Raw genomic sequence first — 17,532 nt, forward strand, 5'->3', positions numbered from 1 at the left:
TGTGACAGAACACTCCGTCTCCATTTCTGTGGTTGGCTACAGGTTTGTGTTCAAATCCCTTTCAGATAGAATGCCGGATGAGAGGAGAGAGAGAGGAGAGGATAGAGAGAGAAAGAGACGGGAGGGAGCGAGAGAGAAAGGAGAGAGAGAGCAGATAATGCTTGCAGAGCTGAAATAGGCTGATATCCGCTAATTATCAAAATCCAGAAAAGAGCTGTTAAATTCTACAACCACCTAAAAGGAAGCGATTCCCAAACCTCCCATAACAAAGCCATCACCTACAGAGAGATGAACCTGGAAAAGAGTCCCCTAAGCAAGGTGGTCCTGGGGCTCTGTTCACAAACACAAACACACCCCACAGAGCTCCAGGACAGCAGCACAATTAGACCCAACCAAATCATGAGAAAAACAAAATATAATTACTTGACACATTGGAAAGAATTAACAAAAAAACAGAGCAAACTAGAATGCTATTTGGCCCTAAACAGAGAATACACAGTGGCAGAATCCCTGACCACTGTGACTGACCCAAATTTAAGGAAAGATTTGACTATGTACAGACTCAGGGAGCATAGCATTGCTATTGAGAAAGGCCACCGTAGACAGTCCTGGCTCTCAAGAGAAGACAGGCTATGTCCACACTGACCACAAAATGAGGTGGAAACTGTACTCGACTTCCTAACCTCCTGGCCAATGTATGACCATATTAGAGACACATAGTTCCCTCAGATTACACATACCCACGAAGAATTTCAAAACAAACCCAATTTTGATAAACTCCCATATCTACTGGGTGAAATACCACAGTGTGCCACAAGAAAAAGGCAACCAGTGAAGAACAAACACGATTGTAAATACAACCCATTGGCTTGCATAAGTATTCACCAATTTGGCATTTTTCCTATTTTGTTTTTTATTGTTTTTACAAACAAGAAATAAAACCAAAAAAACTGAAAACTTGAGTGTGCATAACTATTCACCTCCCCCAAGTCAATACTTTGTAGAGCCACCTTTTGCAGCAATTACAGCTGCAAGTATCTTGGGGTATGTCTCTATAAGCTTGGCACATCTAGCCACTGGGATTTTTGCCCCATAACACAACGTTAACTATTCATGAAAATCACAAATGAAATGAAATAAATATATAGGCTCACCAGCTTAGCCTTTTGTTAACAACACTGTCATCTCAGATTTTCAAAATATGCTTTTCAACCATAGCTACACAAGCATTTGTGTAAGAGTATGGATAGCTAGCATAGCATTAAGCCTAGCATTCAGCAGGCAACATTTTCACAAAAACAAGAAAAGCATTCAAATAAAATCATTTACCTTTGAAGAACTTCGGATGTTTTCAATGAGGAGACTCTCAGTTAGATAGCAAATGTTCAGTTTCTCCAAAAATATTATTTGTGTAGGAGAAATCGCTCCGTTTTGTTCATCACGTTTTGCTAAGGAAAAAAAACGAAAATTCAGTCATTACAACGCCAAACTTTTTTCCAAATTAACTCCATAATATCGACAGAAACATGGCAAACGTTGTTTAGAATCAATCCTCAAGGTGTTTTTCATATATCTATTCGATGATAAATCATTCGTGGCAGTTGCCTTTCTCCTCTGAACCTACTGGAAAAGTGGACGCAGCTGGAGATTGTGCAATAATTTCGACGGAGGACCCCAAGCGGACACCTGGTAAATGTAGTCTCTTATGGTCAATCTTCCAACGATATGCCTACAAATACGTCACAATGCTGCAGACACCTTGGGGAAATGACAGAAAGTGTAGGCTCATTCCTGGCGCATTCACAGCCATATAAGGAGACATTGGAACACAGCGCATTCAAAATCTGGGGCATTTCCTGTATGAAATTTCATCTTGGTTTCGCCTGTAGCATTTGTTCTGGGGCACTCACAGACAATATCTTTATAGTTTTGGAAACGTCAGAGTGTTTTCTTCCCAAAGCTGTCAATTATATGCATAGTCGAGCATCTTTTCGTGACAAAATATCTTGTTTAAAACGGGAACGTTTTTTTATCCAAAAATTAAAAGAGCGCCCCCTATATCGAAGAAGTTAATTAACGTCCCCCTGTGTGCAATCTAACTAATTTTGAGACATCTGAAGGTAATTGGTTGCACCATATCTTATTTAGGGACTTCTTAGCAAAGCGGTGATTACAAATGCATGCACCACTTTTCATTTTTTTTATTTTTAACAAGTTATTTTTTCATTTCACTTCACCAATTTAGATTATTTTGTGTACGCAGGCTATGGAACATGGAGCTTTCAAAATAGAAGCCACTTCCTGGTTTGATTTTCCTCAGGTTTCGCCTGCAATATCAGTTCTGTTATACTCACAGACAATATTTTGACAGTTTTGGAAACTTTAGAGTGTTTTCTATCCTAATCTGTCAATTATATGCATATTCTAGCATATGGGCCTGTGAAATAGGCTGTTTACATTGGGAACGTTATTTTTCCAAACATAAAAATAGTGCCCCCTGAAAGAGGTTAAATTACAGGTTGTAATGCAACAAAAAAAAAATGTCATGAATTGCAAGGCACTGTATTCATGTTTATTTATTTTCCCTTTTGTACTTTAACTATTTGCACATAATATGACATTTGAAATGTCTTTATTCTTTTGGCACTTTTGAGTGTAATGTTTACTGTCTTTTTATTGTTTATTTCACTTTTGTTTATTATCTACTTCACTTCCTTTAGCAATGTTTCCCATGATCATAAAGCCTATGAATTTAAATTGAGAGTGGAGAGAGAGAGTGAGAGTGAGTGAGAGAGAACGAGAGAGAGCTGCTGGTTAAATACACACACACACACACTTGGTTCTTTACCTTATCCACACTGATGGAGTCGGGTCGAACAAATCAAAATCAAATCAAATCAAATTTATTTATATAGCCCTTTGTACATCAGCTGATATCTCAAAGTGCTGTACAGAAACCCAGCCTAAAACCCCAAACAGCAAGCAATGCAGGTGTAGAAGCACGGTGGATAGGAAAAACTCCCTAGAAAGGCCAAAACCTAGGAAGAAACATAGAGAGGAACCAGGCTATGTGGGGTGGCCACTCTTCTGGCTGTGCCGGGTGGAGATTATAACAGAACATGGCCAAGATGTTCAAATGTTCATAAATGACCAGCATGGTCGAATAATAATACGGCAGAACAGTTGAAACTGGAGCAGCAGCACGGCCAGGTGGACTGGGGACAGCAAGGAGTCATCATGTCAGGTATTCCTGGGGCATGATCTTTGGGCTCAGGTCCTTCGAAAGAGAGAAAGAAAGAGAGAAAGAGAGAATTAGAGAACGCACACTTAGATTCACACAGGACACCCAATAGGACAGGAGAAGTACTCCAAATATAACAAACTGACCCTAGCCCCCCGACACATAAACTACTGCAGCATAAATACTGGGAGAACAGAGGCACTTCATTCATTAATCACGGTGCCTTTTTGAGGGTGTGTGTGTTTGTTTGTCCAGGACCACAGTGTGTGTGTGGTGTGTGTGTGTGTGTGTGTGTGTGTGTGTGTGTATGTGTGTGTGTGTGTGTGTGTGTGACTGAGTGGAGTAGACTGTGTGGGTATGAAGGACAATGAGGGACATGCAATAGTGATTGATTGAGTGTGTCTGAGTGTATGCAGAGAATGTGTGTGTGTGTGTGTGTGTGTGTGTGTGTGCGCGTGCGTGAGTGTGTGTGTGTGTGTCCTAGTCTGAGTATATGCATACAGTTTAGCAGCAAAACACAACAAATAAGATTAAAATGCAAAACAAAATATTAAGATGAGCTTTTTAACTGCTGACAAAATGTGCAGGTTGGAAAGGTGACGTTAGTTTGACTCCGGAGTGTCCCATGATTTGATTGGTACAAAACGTGGACGAGGTCACAGTCATTTGCTGACCCCGCCTTTTATTGTTAAATCAAGTTAAGGTGTTTAAAAAACAAGAACCCATACATTTCTTGTTAGTGTGTGTCCTGTGTGTGTGTGTGGTGTCCTTTGTGTGTGGCGTCCTGTGTGCCTCAGTTGGTAGAGCACGGCACTTGCAACGCCCAGGTTGTGGGTTTGATTCCCACAGGCGGACTAGAATGAAAAGAGCAAACAAATGTATGCACACTACTGTAAGTCGCTCTGCATAAGAGGCTTCTTAATTGTCTGAGGCTTAATTGCACATGATCAGGTACAAACACTATGTCACTGTCCCTGAGAACACACACACACAAGGTAGACAGGCGAGATATGGGAATCTGAAGCCTGTATAGGAGAAGCCTGTATAAGAGACGCCTGTATAGGAGAAGCCTGTATAGGAGACGCCTGTATAGGAGACGCCTGTATAGGAGACGCCTGTATAGGAGACGCCTGTATAGGAGACGCCTGTATAGGAGACGCCTGTATAGGAGAAGCCTGTATAGGAGAAGCCTGTATAGGAGAAGCCTGTATAGGAGAAGCCTGTATAGGAGAAGCCTGTATAGGAGAAGCCTGTATAGGAGAAGCCTGTATAGGAGAAGCCTGTATAGGAGATGCCTGTATAGGAGAAGCCTGTATAGGAGAAGCCTGTATAGGAGACGCCTGTATAGGAGAAGCCTGTATAGGAGAAGCCTGTATAGGAGAAGCCTTCCAGGACGACAAAGACCGATGCATTGTGACGTAATGCAGAAAGCCATGGCCATGTTTAGATAGGATTCAAGTCTATTCTAATATGCCATCATGCTTGTTTCCCAAATAGCACCCTATTGGCCAGGGCACTTTCTTTAGCCAGGGCCCATAGGGAATAGGGTGCACTTTCTTTGGCCAGGGCCCATAGGGGTCGAGGGTGCACTTTCTTTGGCCAGCGCCCATTGGGAATAGGGTGCACTTTCTTTGGCCAGGGCCCATAGGGGACGAGGGTGCACTTTCTTTGGCCAGGGCCCATAGGGGACAAGGGTGCCATTTTGGACGTAACCATGGTCTGAAGATTGAGACTGGAGTTAAAATGTGTGTTTAGTCAACTGTACACACATGAACACTTCCACATACAAAACACTCACAACTCAATATTTTTCTTGCGCTGTGCCACGATAGCAACTATATAGTGTACATGCCCGGCATGTTAGCGTTGTCATGGCAACAGTTAGAAGGAGGAAGTCTAGGTGTTTTTACTGTACAGCAGCAAGGAAGAAAAATTAGTTATCTATATCTCATCATCCCCATTAAAAAGCTCCTGGGAAAACATTGTCTTGACAACGTCATTAAAACCTCTTTTTTTACCTTTATTTAACTAGGCAAGTCAGTTAAGAACAAATTCTTATTTTCAATGACAGCCTAGGAACAGTGGGTTAACTGCCTGTTCAGGGGCAGAACGACAGATTTGTACCTTGTCAGCTTGGGGGTTTGAACTTGCAACCTTCCGGACACTAGTCCAACACTCTAACCACTAGGCCACCCTGCCTAGGCATGCCACTGGCGCCCTACCTCGACAACATCCGGTGTTATTTCAGAGTGTGAAATTCAAAATAAAAAATTGGTAATATTAAACATTCATGAAAACACAAGTGTCTTACATTGTTTTAAAGCTTAACTTTTTAATCCAGCTGCTTTGTCAGAATTCAAAAAGGCTTTACGGTGAAAGCACACACTTTCTTTGGCCAGGGCCCATAGGGAATAGGGTGCACTTTCTTTGGCCAGGGCCCATAGTGGACGAGGGTGCACTTTCATTGGCCAGGGCCCATAGGGAATAGGGTGCACTTTATTTGGTCAGGGCCCATAGCGGACGAGGGTGCACTTTCTTTGGCCAGGGCCCATAGGGGACGAGGTGCGATTATCTGAGGACAGCGCCCCGCGTAAAAAATCATTACAAACATTTTCCAAACAAGCAGAGGCATCACAAAAGTCAGAAATAGCAATAAAATAAATCATTTACCTTTGAAGATCTGCCTCTGGTTGCAATCCCAAAGGGTCCCAGCTGTATCACAAATGGTCCTTTTGTTCTATAAAGTCCTTCTTTATATCCCCAAAATAGTCAGTTTAGTTGGCACACTTGATTCATTAGTCCACCGGTTTCCCTCATTCAAAATGCATACAAATGAATTCCAAAAGTTACCAATAAACTTCGTCCAAACAAGTCAAACAACGTTTCTAATCAAACCTCAGGAAGCCTAATATGTAAATAAATTATCAAATTTAAGACGGACAATAGTACACTGCTCAAAAAAATGAATGTGAAATCAAACTGTCCAACGCAACACTGATTGACAATACATTTCACATGCTGTTGTGCAAATGGAATAGACAAGAGGTGGAAATTAGAAAGACACCCCCAATAAAGGAGTGGTTCTGCAGGTGGCGACCACCGAACACTTCTCAGTTCCTATGCATCCTGGCTGATGTTTTGGTCACTTTTGAATGCTGGCGGTGCTTTCACTCTAGTGGTAGCATGAGACGGAGTCTACAAGCCACACAAGTGGCTCAGGTTTGCAGCTCATCCAGGATGGCACATCAATGCGAGCTGTGGCAAGAAGGTTTGCTGTGTCTGTCAGCGTAGTGTCCAGAGTGTCCAGAGTGTCCAGAGCATGGAGGCGCTACTAGGAGACAGGCCAGTACATCAGGAGATGTGGAGGAGGCCGTAGGAGGGCAACAACCCAGCAGCAGGACCGCTACCTCCGCATTTGTGCAAGGAGGAGCAGGAGGAGCACTGCCAGAGCCCTGCAAAATGACCTCCAGCAGGCCACAAATGTGCATGTGTCTGCTCAAACGGTCAGACAGACTCCATGAGGGTGGTATGATGGCCCGACGTCCACAGGTAGAGGTTGTGCTTACAGCCCAACACCGTGCAGGACGTTTGGCATTTGCCAGAGAACACCAAGAATGGCAAATTCACCACTGGCGCCCTGTGCTCTTCACAGATGAAAGCAGGTTCCCACTGAGCACATGTGACAGATGTGACAGAGTCTGGAGACGCCATGGAGAACATTCTGCTGCATGCAACATCTTCCAGCATGACCGGTTTGGCGGTGGGTCAGTCATGGTTTGGGGTGGCATTTCTTTGTTCTCTATGTGCTCGCCAGAGGCAGCCTGACTGCCATTAGGTACCGAGATGAGATCCTCAGACCCCTTGTGAGACCATATGCTGGTGCGGATGGCCCTGGGTTCCTCCTAATGCAAGACAACGCTAGACCTCATGTGGCTGGAGTGTGTCAGCAGTTCCTGCAAGAGGAAGGCAGTGATGCTATGGTCTGGCCCGCCCGTTCCCCAGACCTGAATCCAATTGAGCACATCTGGGACATCATGTCTCTCTCCATCCACCAATGCCACGTTGCACCACAGACTGTCCAGGAGTAGGCGGATGCTTTAGTCCAGGTCTGGGAGGAGATCCCTCAGGAGACCATCCACCACCTCATCAGGAGCATGCCCATGCATTGTAGGGAGGTCATGCAGGCACGTGGAGGCCACACACACTACTGAGCCTAATTTTGACTTGTTTTAAGGACATTACATCAAAGTTGGATCAGCCTGTAGTGTGGTTTTCCACTTTTTAATTTTGAGTGTGACTCCAAATCCAGACCTCCATGGGTTGATACATTTGATTTCCATTGATAATTTGTGTGTGATTTTGTTGTCAGCACATTCAACTATGTAAAGAAAAAAAGTATTTAATAAGAATATTTCATTCATTCAGATCTAGGATGTGTTATTTTAGTGTTCCCTTTATTTTTTTGAGCAGTGTATTTTCATTACTGAAGATCAATAACGAAGTGCGTGCTCTCACCAGAATGCGCTACAAACACTACAAATTCTAGCTCATTTTGCAAAAAACAAGCCTGAAAAAAGCTTTCTAAACATTTACATTTACATTTAAGTCATTTAGCAGACGCTCTTATCCAGAGCGACTTACAAATTGGTGAATTCACCTTCTGACATCCAGTGGAACAGCCACTTTACAATAGTGCATCTAAATCATTAAGGGGGGGTGGTGAGAAGGATTACTTATCCTATCCTAGGTATTCCTTGACGAGGTGGGGTTTCAGGTGTCTCCGGAAGGTGGTGATTGACTCCGCTGTCCTGGCGTCGTGAGGGAGTTTGTTCCACCATTGGGGGGCCAGAGCAGCGAACAGTTTTGACTGGGCTGAGCGGGAACTGTACTTCCTCAATGGTAGGGAGGCGAGCAGGCCAGAGGTGGATGAACCAGTGCCCTTGCTTGGGTGTAGGGCCTGATCAGAGCCTGGAGGTACTGCGGTGCCGTTCCCCTCACAGCTCCGTAGGCAAGCACCATGGTCTTGTAGCGGATGCGAGCTTCAACTGGAAGCCAGTGGAGAGAGCGGAGGAGCGGGGTGACGTGAGAGAACTTGGGAAGGTTGAACACCAGACGGGCTGCGGCGTTCTGGATGAGTTGTAGGGGTTTAATGGCACAGGCAGGGAGCCCAGCCAACAGCGAGTTGCAGTAATCCAGACGGGAGATGACAAGTGCCTGGATTAGGACCTGCGCCGCTTCCTGTGTGAGGCAGGGTCGTACTCTGCGGATGTTGTAGAGCATGAACCTACAGGAACGAACCTACAGGAACGGGATGTTGGTTGAGAACGACAGGGTGTTGTCTAGGATCACGCCAAGGTTCTTAGCGCTCTGGGAGGAGGACACAATGGAGTTGTCAACCGTGATGGCGAGATCATGGAACGGGCAGTCCTTCCCCGGGAGGAAGAGCAGCTCCGTCTTGCCGAGGTTCAGCTTGAGGTGGTGATCCGTCATCCACACTGATATGTCTGCCAGACATGCAGAGATGCGATTCGCCACCTGGTCATCAGAAGGGGGAAAGGAGAAGATTAATTGTGTGTCGTCTGCATAGCAATGATAGGAGAGACCATGTGAGGTTATGACAGAGCCAAGTGACTTGGTGTATAGCGAGAATAGGAGAGGGCCTAGAACAGAGCCCTGGGGGACACCAGTGGTGAGAGCGCGTGGCGAGGAGACAGATTCTCGCCACGCCACCTGGTAGGAGCGACCTGTCAGGTAGGACGCAATCCAAGCGTGGGCCGCGCCGGAGATGCCCAACTCGGAGAGGGTGGAGAGGAGGATCTGATGGTTCACAGTATCGAAGGCAGCCAATAGGTCTAGAAGGATGAGAGCAGAGGAGAGAGAGTTAGCTTTAGCAGTGCGGAGCGCCTCCGTGATGCAGAGAAGAGCAGTCTCAGTTGAATGACTAGTCTTGAAACCTGACTGATTTGGATCAAGAAGGTCATTCTGAGAGAGATAGCGGGAGAGCTGGCCAAGGACGGCACGTTCAAGAGTTTTGGAGAGAAAAGAAAGAAGGGATACTGGTCTGTAGTTGTTGACATCGGAGGGATCGAGTGTAGGTTTTTTCAGAAGGGGTGCAACTCTCGCTCTCTTGAAGACGGAAGGGACGTAGCCAGCGGTCAGGGATGAGTTGATGAGCGAGGTGAGGTAAGGGAGAAGGTCCCCGGAAATGGTCTGGAGGAGAGAGGAGGGGATAGGGTCGAGCGGGCAGGTTGTTGGGCGGCCGGCCGTCACAAGAAGCGAGATTTCATCTGGAGAGAGAGGGAGAAAGAGGTCAGAGCACAGGGTAGGGCAGTGTGAGCAGAACCAGCGGTGTCGTTTGACTTAGCAAACGAGGATCGGATGTCGTCGACCTTCTTTTCAAAATGGTTGACGAAGTCATCTGCAGAGAGGGAGGAGGGGGGGGAGGGGGAGGAGGATTCAGGAGGGAGGAGAAGGTGGCAAAGAGCTTCCTAGGGTTAGAGGCAGATGCTTGGAATTTAGAGTGGTGTGGCTTTAGCAGCAGAGACAGAGGAGGAAAATGTAGAGAGGAGGGAGTGAAAGCATGCCAGGTCCGCAGGGAGGCGAGTTTTCCTCCATTTCCGCTCGGCTGCCCGGAGCTCTGTTCTGTGAGCTCGCAATGAGTCATCGAGCCACGGAGCGGGAGGGGAGGACCGAGCCGGCCTGGAGGATAGGGGACATAGAGAGTCAAAGGATGCAGAAAGGGAAGAGAGGAGGGTTGAGGAGGCAGAGTCAGGAGAAAGGTTGGAGAAGGTATGAGCAGAGGGAAGAGATGATAGGATGGAAGAGGAAAGAGTAGCGGGGAGAGAGAGCGAAGGTTGGGACGGCGCGATACCATCCGAGTAGGGGCAGTGTGGGAAGTGTTGGATGAGAGCGAGAGGGAAAAGGATACAAGGTAGTGGTCGGAGACTTGGAGGGGAGTTGCAGTGAGGTTAGTGGAAGAACAGCATCTAGTAAAGATGAGGTCGAGCGTATTGCCTGCCTTGTGAGTAGGGGGGGAAGGTGAGAGGGTGAGGTCAAAAGAGGAGAGGAGTGGAAAGAAGGAGGCAGAGAGGAATGAGTCAAAGGTAGACGTGGGGAGGTTAAAGTCGCCCAGGACTGTGAGAGGTGAGCCGTCCTCAGGAAAGGAGCTTATCAAGGCATCAAGCTCATTGATGAACTCTCCGAGGGAACCTGGAGGGCGATAAATGATAAGAATGTTAACTTTGAAAGGGCTGGTAACTGTGACAGCATGGAATTCAAAGGAGGCGATAGATAGATGGGTAAGGGGAGAGAGAGAGAATGACCACTTAGGAGAGATGAGGATCCCGGTGCCACCACCCCGCTGACCAGAAGCTCTCGGGGTGTGCGAGAACACGTGGGCGGACGAAGAGAGAGCAGTAGGAGTAGCAGTGTTATCTGTGGTGATCCATGTTTCCGTCAGTGCCAGGAAGTCGAGGGACTGGAGGGAGGCATAGGCTGAGATGAACTCTGCCTTGTTGTAAAGACTTTTGACATCTACTGGAAGCCCTAGGAACTGCAATCTGGGAGTTATTCAATTGATTTTCTCATAGACAGACATTACAGTGAGTGGTGAGCTCAACAAACAAAATAAATCCGGATCGTTTGTCCTCTTTTTTTGCCTGCCATATCAATTCTGTTATACTCACAGATATTATTTTAACAGTTTGTCAGGACCCGGTTACGAACCTGGGTCTCCGGAGTGAGAAACAGTCACTTAACCAACTGAGCCACGAATAGTCAGCAGAACCCAGAAGATGAGGCAGACACAGCAGTACTTAAGACGGTGTATTTAATAAAGTAAAAAGGAGAAGTCCTTCAATACAAAAATGGCAAATCCAAAAGGTGGTAGGAATAGCACAAAAAAGCCTCAAGAGATACTCAAAAAACAAAAACAGAATTCCACAAGAGCATCCACCGGAATCGACAAGAAAACACAGAACACTAGGGCTGGGTGCTAACATACAAACACAGAGCACAGAACTGAGGGAAACTAAGGGTTTAAATACAATCAGGAGAAACGAGGCACAGGTGCAAATAATAATGGGGAACAAGGGAAAAAACATAAGGTCAAAAAGCACAATGGGGGCATCTAGTGACCAAAACCCGGAACAACCCTGGCCAAATCCTGACACAGTTTTAGAAACTTTAGAGTGTTTTCTATCCAATTATATATCCTAGCTTCTAGGCCTTAGTAACAGGAAGTTTACTTTGGGCACCTCAGTCATCCAAACTTCCGAATAGTGCCTCTTATACCTACTAATACTGACATCCACTACCACAAAGCTGTATTCCCACTACTACGACTTATTTCACAACCAGAAATACTTCAAGACCACCAAACGCATTGTCTTTAGGAAATGTCCATTTCTGGTTGTTCCTGCTCCTCAGAACACTGCCTGTTCAAACCCTCCTTGGGTTACTCCTCAAATTGACTGCGATAGTTTATCATTCTAACTTGTTGTTTTTAGTCTGTCTCTGCCCAAGACTAAGACGAGAGCAGAGGGCCCGCTCATCTGTATGCAGGCCATTGTGGGTCATTATGAACTGGCATTGTGTGTGTGTGTGTGTGTGTGTGTGTGTGTGTGTGTGTGTGTGTGTGTGTGTGTGTGTGTGTGTGTGTGTGTGTGTGTGTGTGTGTGTGTGTGTGTGTGTGTGTGTGTGTGTGTGTGTGTAATTATGGACTGGCCCTGTGTGTGTGTGTGTGTGAAGGCTGTGCTCACGTGTTGATTGAAGGTTAAAGAGGGACCTTCGGCTTGGCAAACGCTGAGACTCCCGTCCTCACTGGTGTGTGTGCGTACTGGCAACCCATCCAACCCTCACTCCCCTCGGCAGACTCTGCCGACCCTGGGCTGTCCCCTCCCAGTGTGTGTGTCTGCTGCTCCAAATAATACAACCCATCTGCTTCCTGACCCCACTGCCAGAACACTGGGTCTCTCTCCATCTCTCTCTTTCTCAGCTAAGCACAGAGTGTGCTTTGTGTCACCTCCACCACTCTCTTTGTTTTCCTTCAGTCTGTCTACCCTTAGTTTTCCATCTCTCTTTATTTCACTCCATCTTATCCCTTTCTCCATTTTAACTTTCTTTATTTCTCTCTCTGTCTAATTCTCTCTTTCTGTCTAATTCCCTCTCTCTGTCTAATTCTCTCTCTGTCTAATTACTTCACTCAGTCTAGTTCCTTCTCTCTTTCTGTCTAATTCCCTCTCTCTGTCTAATTATCTCTCTGTCTAGTTCTCTCTGTCTAGTTCCCTCTCTGTCTCTGTCTAGTTCCCTCTATCTCTCTGTCTAGTTCTCTCTATCTCTCTGTCTAGTTCCCTCTCTGTCTCTGTCTAGTTCCCTCTATCTCTCTGTCTAGTTCCCTCTATCTCTCTGTCTAGTTATCTCTATCTCTCTGTTGAGTTCTCTCTGTCTAGTTCCCTCTATCTCTCTGCCTAGTTCTCTCTCTGTCTAGTTCCCTCTCTGTCTAGTTCCCTCTATGTCTAGTTCCCTCTCTCTCTCTGTCTATATCCCTCTCTGTCTAGTTCCCTCTCTGTCTAGTTGCCTCTCTGTCTAGTTTTCTCTCTGTCTAGTTCCCTCTTTGTCTAGTTCCCTCTATCTATCTGTATATTTCTCTCTCTGTCTAGTTCCCTCTCTCTGTCTAGTTCCCTCTCTCTCTCTATCTAGTTCTCTCTCTCTGTCTAGTTCCCTCTCTGTCTAGTTCCCTCTCTGTCTAGTTCCCTCTCTCTGTCTAGTTCCCTCTCTGTCTAGTTCCCTCTGTCTCTCTGTCTAGTTCTCTCTCTGTCTAGTTCTCTATCTGTTTAGTTCCCTCTCTGTCTCTGTCTAGTTCCCCCTCTTTCTAGTTCCCTCTATCTCTCTGTCTAGTTCCCTCTATCTCTCTGTCTAGTTCCCTCTCTGTCTGGTTCCCTCTCTGTCTCTGTCTAGTTCCCTCTCTGTCTAGTTCCCTCTCTGTCTCTGTCTAGTTCCCCCTCTTTCTAGTCCCCTCTATCACACTGTCTAGTTCCATCTCTGTCTAGTTCCCTCTCTCTACAACTAGTTCCCTCTCTGTCTAGTTCCATCTCTGTCTAGTTCCCTCTCTCTACAACTAGTTCCCTCTCTGTCTAGTTCCCTCTCTGTCTAGTTCCCTCTCTGTCTCTGTCTAGTTCCCTCTATCTCTCTGTCTAGTTCCATCTCTGTCAAGTTCCATCTCTGTCTAGTTCCCTCTCTGTCTGGTTCCCTCTCTCTCTCTGTCTAGTTCCCTCTCTGTCTAGTTCCCTCTCAATTCAATTCAATTCAATTCTAGGGGCTTTATTGGCATGGGTAACATGTGTTAACATTGCCAAAGCAAGTAAGGTAGATAATATATAAAGTGAAATAAACAATAAAAATTAACAGTAGACATCACACATACAGAAGTTTCGAAACAAGAAATACATTACAAATGTCATATTATATATATACAGTGTTTTTACAATGTACAAATGGTAAAGGACACAAGATAAAATAAATAAGCATTGATATGTGTTGTATTTACAATGGTGCGTGTTCTTCACTGGTTGCCCTTTTCTCGTGACAACAGGTCACAAATCTTGCTGCTCTGATGGCACACTGTGGAATTTCAACCAGTAGATATGGGAGTTTTTCAAAATTGGATTTGTTTTCGAATTCTTTGTGGATCTGTGTAATCTGAGGGAAATATGTCTCTCTAATATGGTCATACATTGGGCAGGAGGTTAGGAAGTGCAGCTCAGTTTCCACCTCATTTTGTGGGCAGTGAGCACATAGCCTGTCTTCTCTTGAGAGCCATGTCTGCCTACGGCGGCCTTTCTCAATAGTAAGGCTATGCTCGCTGAGTCTGTACATAGTCAAAGCTTTCCTTAATTTTGGGTCAGTCACAGTGGTCAGGTATTCTGCCGCTGTGTACTCTCTGTGTAGGGCCAAATAGCATTCTAGTTTGCTCTGTTTTTTTGTTAATTCTTTCCAATGTGTCAAGTAATTATCTTTTTGTTTTCTCATGATTTGGTTGGGTCTAATTGTGCTGCTGTCCTGGGGTTCTGTAGGGTGTGTTTGTGTTTGTGAACAGAGCCCCAGGACCAGCTTGCTTAGGGGACTCTTCTCCAGGTTAATCTCTCTGTAGGTGATGGCTTTGTTGTGGAAGGTTTGGGAATCGCTTCCTTTTAGGTGGTTATAGAATTTAACAGCTCTTTTCTGGATTATGATAATTAGTGGGTATCGGCCTAATTCTGCTCTGCATGCATTATTTGGTGTTCTACGTTGTACATGGAGGATATTTTTGCAGAATTCTGCGTGCAGAGTCTCAATTTGGTGTTTGTCCCATTTTGGGAAGTCTTGGTTGGTGAGCGGACCCCAGACCTCACAACCATAAAGGGCAATGGGCTCTATGACTGATTCAAGTATTTTTAGCCAAATCTTAATTGGTATGTTGAAATTTATGTTCCTTTTGATGGCATAGAATGCCCTTCTTGCCTTGTCTCTCAGATCGTTCACAGCTTTGTGGAAGTTACCTGTGGCGCTGATGTTTAGGCCAAGGTATGTATAGTTTTTTGTGTGCTCTAGGGCAACAGTGTCTAGATGGAATTTGTATTTGTGGTCCTGGTGACTGGACCTTTTTGGAACACCATTATTTTGGTCTTACTGAGATTTACTGTCAGGGCCCAGGTCTGACAGAATCTGTGCATAAGATCTAGGTGCTGCTGTAGGCCCTCCTTGGTTGGTGACAGAAGCACCAGATCATCAGCAAACAGCAGACATTTGACTTCAGATTCTAGTAGGGTGAGGCCGGGTGCTGCAGACTTTTCTAGTGCCCGCGCCAGTTCGTTGATATATATGTTGAAGAGGGTGGGGCTTAAGCTGCATCCCTGTCTAACCCCACGACCCTGTGTGAAGAAATGTGTGTGTTTTTTGCCAATTTTAACCGCACACTTGTTGTTTGTGTACATGGATTTTATGATGTCGTATGTTTTACCCCCAACACCACTTTCCATCAGATTGTATAGCAGACCCTCATGCCAAAATGAGTCGAAGGCTTTTTTGAAATCAACAAAGCGTGAGAAGACTTTGCCTTTGTTTTGGTTTGTTTGGTTGTCAATTAGGGTGTGCAGGGTGAATACATGGTCTGTTGTGCGGTAACTTGGTAAAAAGCCAATTTGACATTTGCTCAGTACATTGTTTTCATTGAGGAAGTGTACTAGTCTGCTGTTAATGATAATGCAGAAGATTTTCCCAAGGTTACTGTTGACGCATATTCCACAGTAGTTATTGGGGTCAAATTTGTCTCCATTTTTGTGGATTGGGGTGATCAGTCCTTGGTTCCAAATATTGGGGAAGATGCCAGAGCTAAGGATGATGTTAAAGAGTTTTAGTATAGCCAATTGGAATTTGTTGTCTGTATATTTGATCATTTCATTGAGGATACCATCAACACCACAGGCCTTTTTGGGTTGGAGGGTTTTTATTTTGTCCTTTAACTCATTCAATGTAATTGGAGAATCCAGTGGGTTCTGGTAGTCTTTAATAGTTGATTCTAAGATCTGAACTTGATCATGTATATGTTTTTGCTCTTTATTCTTTGTTATAGAGCCAAAAAGATTGGAGAAGTGGTTTACCCATACATCTCCATTTTGGATAGATAATTATTCGTGTTGTTGTTTGTTTAGTGTTTTCCAATTTTCCCAGAAGTGGTTAGAGTCTATGGATTCTTCAATTACATTGAGCTGATTTCTGACATGCTGTTCCTTCTTTTTCCGAAGTGTATTTCTGTATTGTTTTAGTGATTCAACTCTCTACATCTAGTTCCCTCTCCATCTAGTTCCCTCTCTGTCTCTGTCTAGTTCCATCTCTGTCTAGTTCCCTCTCTCTACATCTAGTTCCCTCTCTGTCTAGTTCCCTCTCTGTCTAGTTCCCTCTCTGTCTCTGTCTAGTTCCCTCTATCTCTCTGTCTAGTTCCATCTCTGTCAAGTTCCCTCTCTGTCTCGCTCCCTCTCTGTCTAGTTCCCTCTCTCTCTCTGTCTAGTTCCCTCTTTTCTCTGTCTAGTTCCCTCTTTTCTCTGTCTAGTTCCCTCTCTCTCTCTGTCTAGTTCCCTCTTTTCTCTGTCTAGTTCCCTCTTTTCTCTGTCTAGTTCCCTCTTTTCTCTGTCTAGTTCCCTCTTTTCTCTGTCTAGTTCCCTCTTTTCTCTGTCTAGTTCCCTCTTTTCTCTGTCTAGTTCCCTCTCTCTCTCTGTCTAGTTCCCTCTTTTCTCTGTCTAGTTCCCTCTTTTCTCTGTCTAGTTCCCTCTCTGTCTAGTTCCCTCGTTCTGTCTAGTTCCCTCTCTCTGTCTAGTTTCCATCCTCTCTCTGTCTGTGCCAATACATTGTGTCTCACCTCCACCTCCCTACAGCCATACACACACACATACACAAACATACACACATACACACACACATACATCAAGGTCTATTGTAAGACATTAAATTAAAAATATAGAGGGTAATATACATTTTAAATATTATAAACTGTCATTGTAATTAACTGTCTCTGTCTTCCTCTCTCCCTCCCTCGCCCCACCCCTCTCTCAATCTCCCTTTCCCTCACCCCACCCCTTTCTCTCGCTCCCTGTCCCTCGCACCACCACTCTCTCCTTCTCTCTCTCCTTCTCCTTCTCCATCTCCCTCGCCCCACCGCTCTCTCCCTCTCTCTTGCTCCCTGTCCCTCACCCCACCCCTCTCTACCCCTCTCTCTCCTTCTCCCTGTCCCTGTCCCTTGCCCCAACCCTCTCTCTCTCCTTCTCTTTCTCTCATTCCGTCGCCCCACCGCTCTCTCCCTCTCGCTCCCTGTCCCTCGCCCCCCACCACTCTCTCTCTCTCTCTCTCTCTCTCTCTCTCCCTCTCGCTCCCTGTCCTTCGCCCCACCCCTCTCTCTCTCCCTCTCGCTCCCTGTCCCTCGCCCCACCCCTCTCTCTCTCTCCCTCTCGCTCCCTGTCCCTCGCCCCACCCCTCTCTCTCTCCCTCTCTCTCCCTGTCCCTCGCCCCACCTCTCTCTCTCTCTCTCTCTCTCTCTCTCTCCTTCTCCCTCTCCCTGTCCCTCGCCCCACCACTCACTCCTTCTCTCTCTTCTTCTCCCTCTCCCTGTCCGTCGCCCCACCGCTCTCTCCCTCTCTCTCGCTCCCTGTCCCTCGCCCCACCCCTCTCTCCTTCTCTCTCTACTTCTCCCTCTCTCTGTCCATTGCCCCACCCCTCTCTCTCTTTCTCTCCCTGTAGTGACAGGTTTTCCCTACCCTAGT

General features: G+C 45.7%; 1 protein-coding gene across 4 annotated transcripts in view; it reads left to right on the plus strand.

Moving 5' to 3' along the window:
* LOC135523401 (RNA binding protein fox-1 homolog 3-like) overlaps nucleotides 1-17,532 on the plus strand; it is a 706,321-nt gene that overhangs the window by 639,714 nt on the left and 49,075 nt on the right. For all 4 annotated transcript variants that reach the window (XM_064950046.1, XM_064950045.1, XM_064950049.1 and 1 more), the window contains one exon: nucleotides 17,510-17,532. This exon is cut by the window's right edge and continues 110 nt beyond it. In XM_064950046.1, the coding sequence (XP_064806118.1) occupies nucleotides 17,510-17,532 (23 nt within the window). The remainder of the gene's footprint in view (nucleotides 1-17,509) is intronic.

Source organism: Oncorhynchus masou, chromosome 31 (assembly GCF_036934945.1).
Source record: "Oncorhynchus masou masou isolate Uvic2021 chromosome 31, UVic_Omas_1.1, whole genome shotgun sequence".
Taxonomy (NCBI): Eukaryota; Metazoa; Chordata; class Actinopteri; order Salmoniformes; family Salmonidae; genus Oncorhynchus; species Oncorhynchus masou.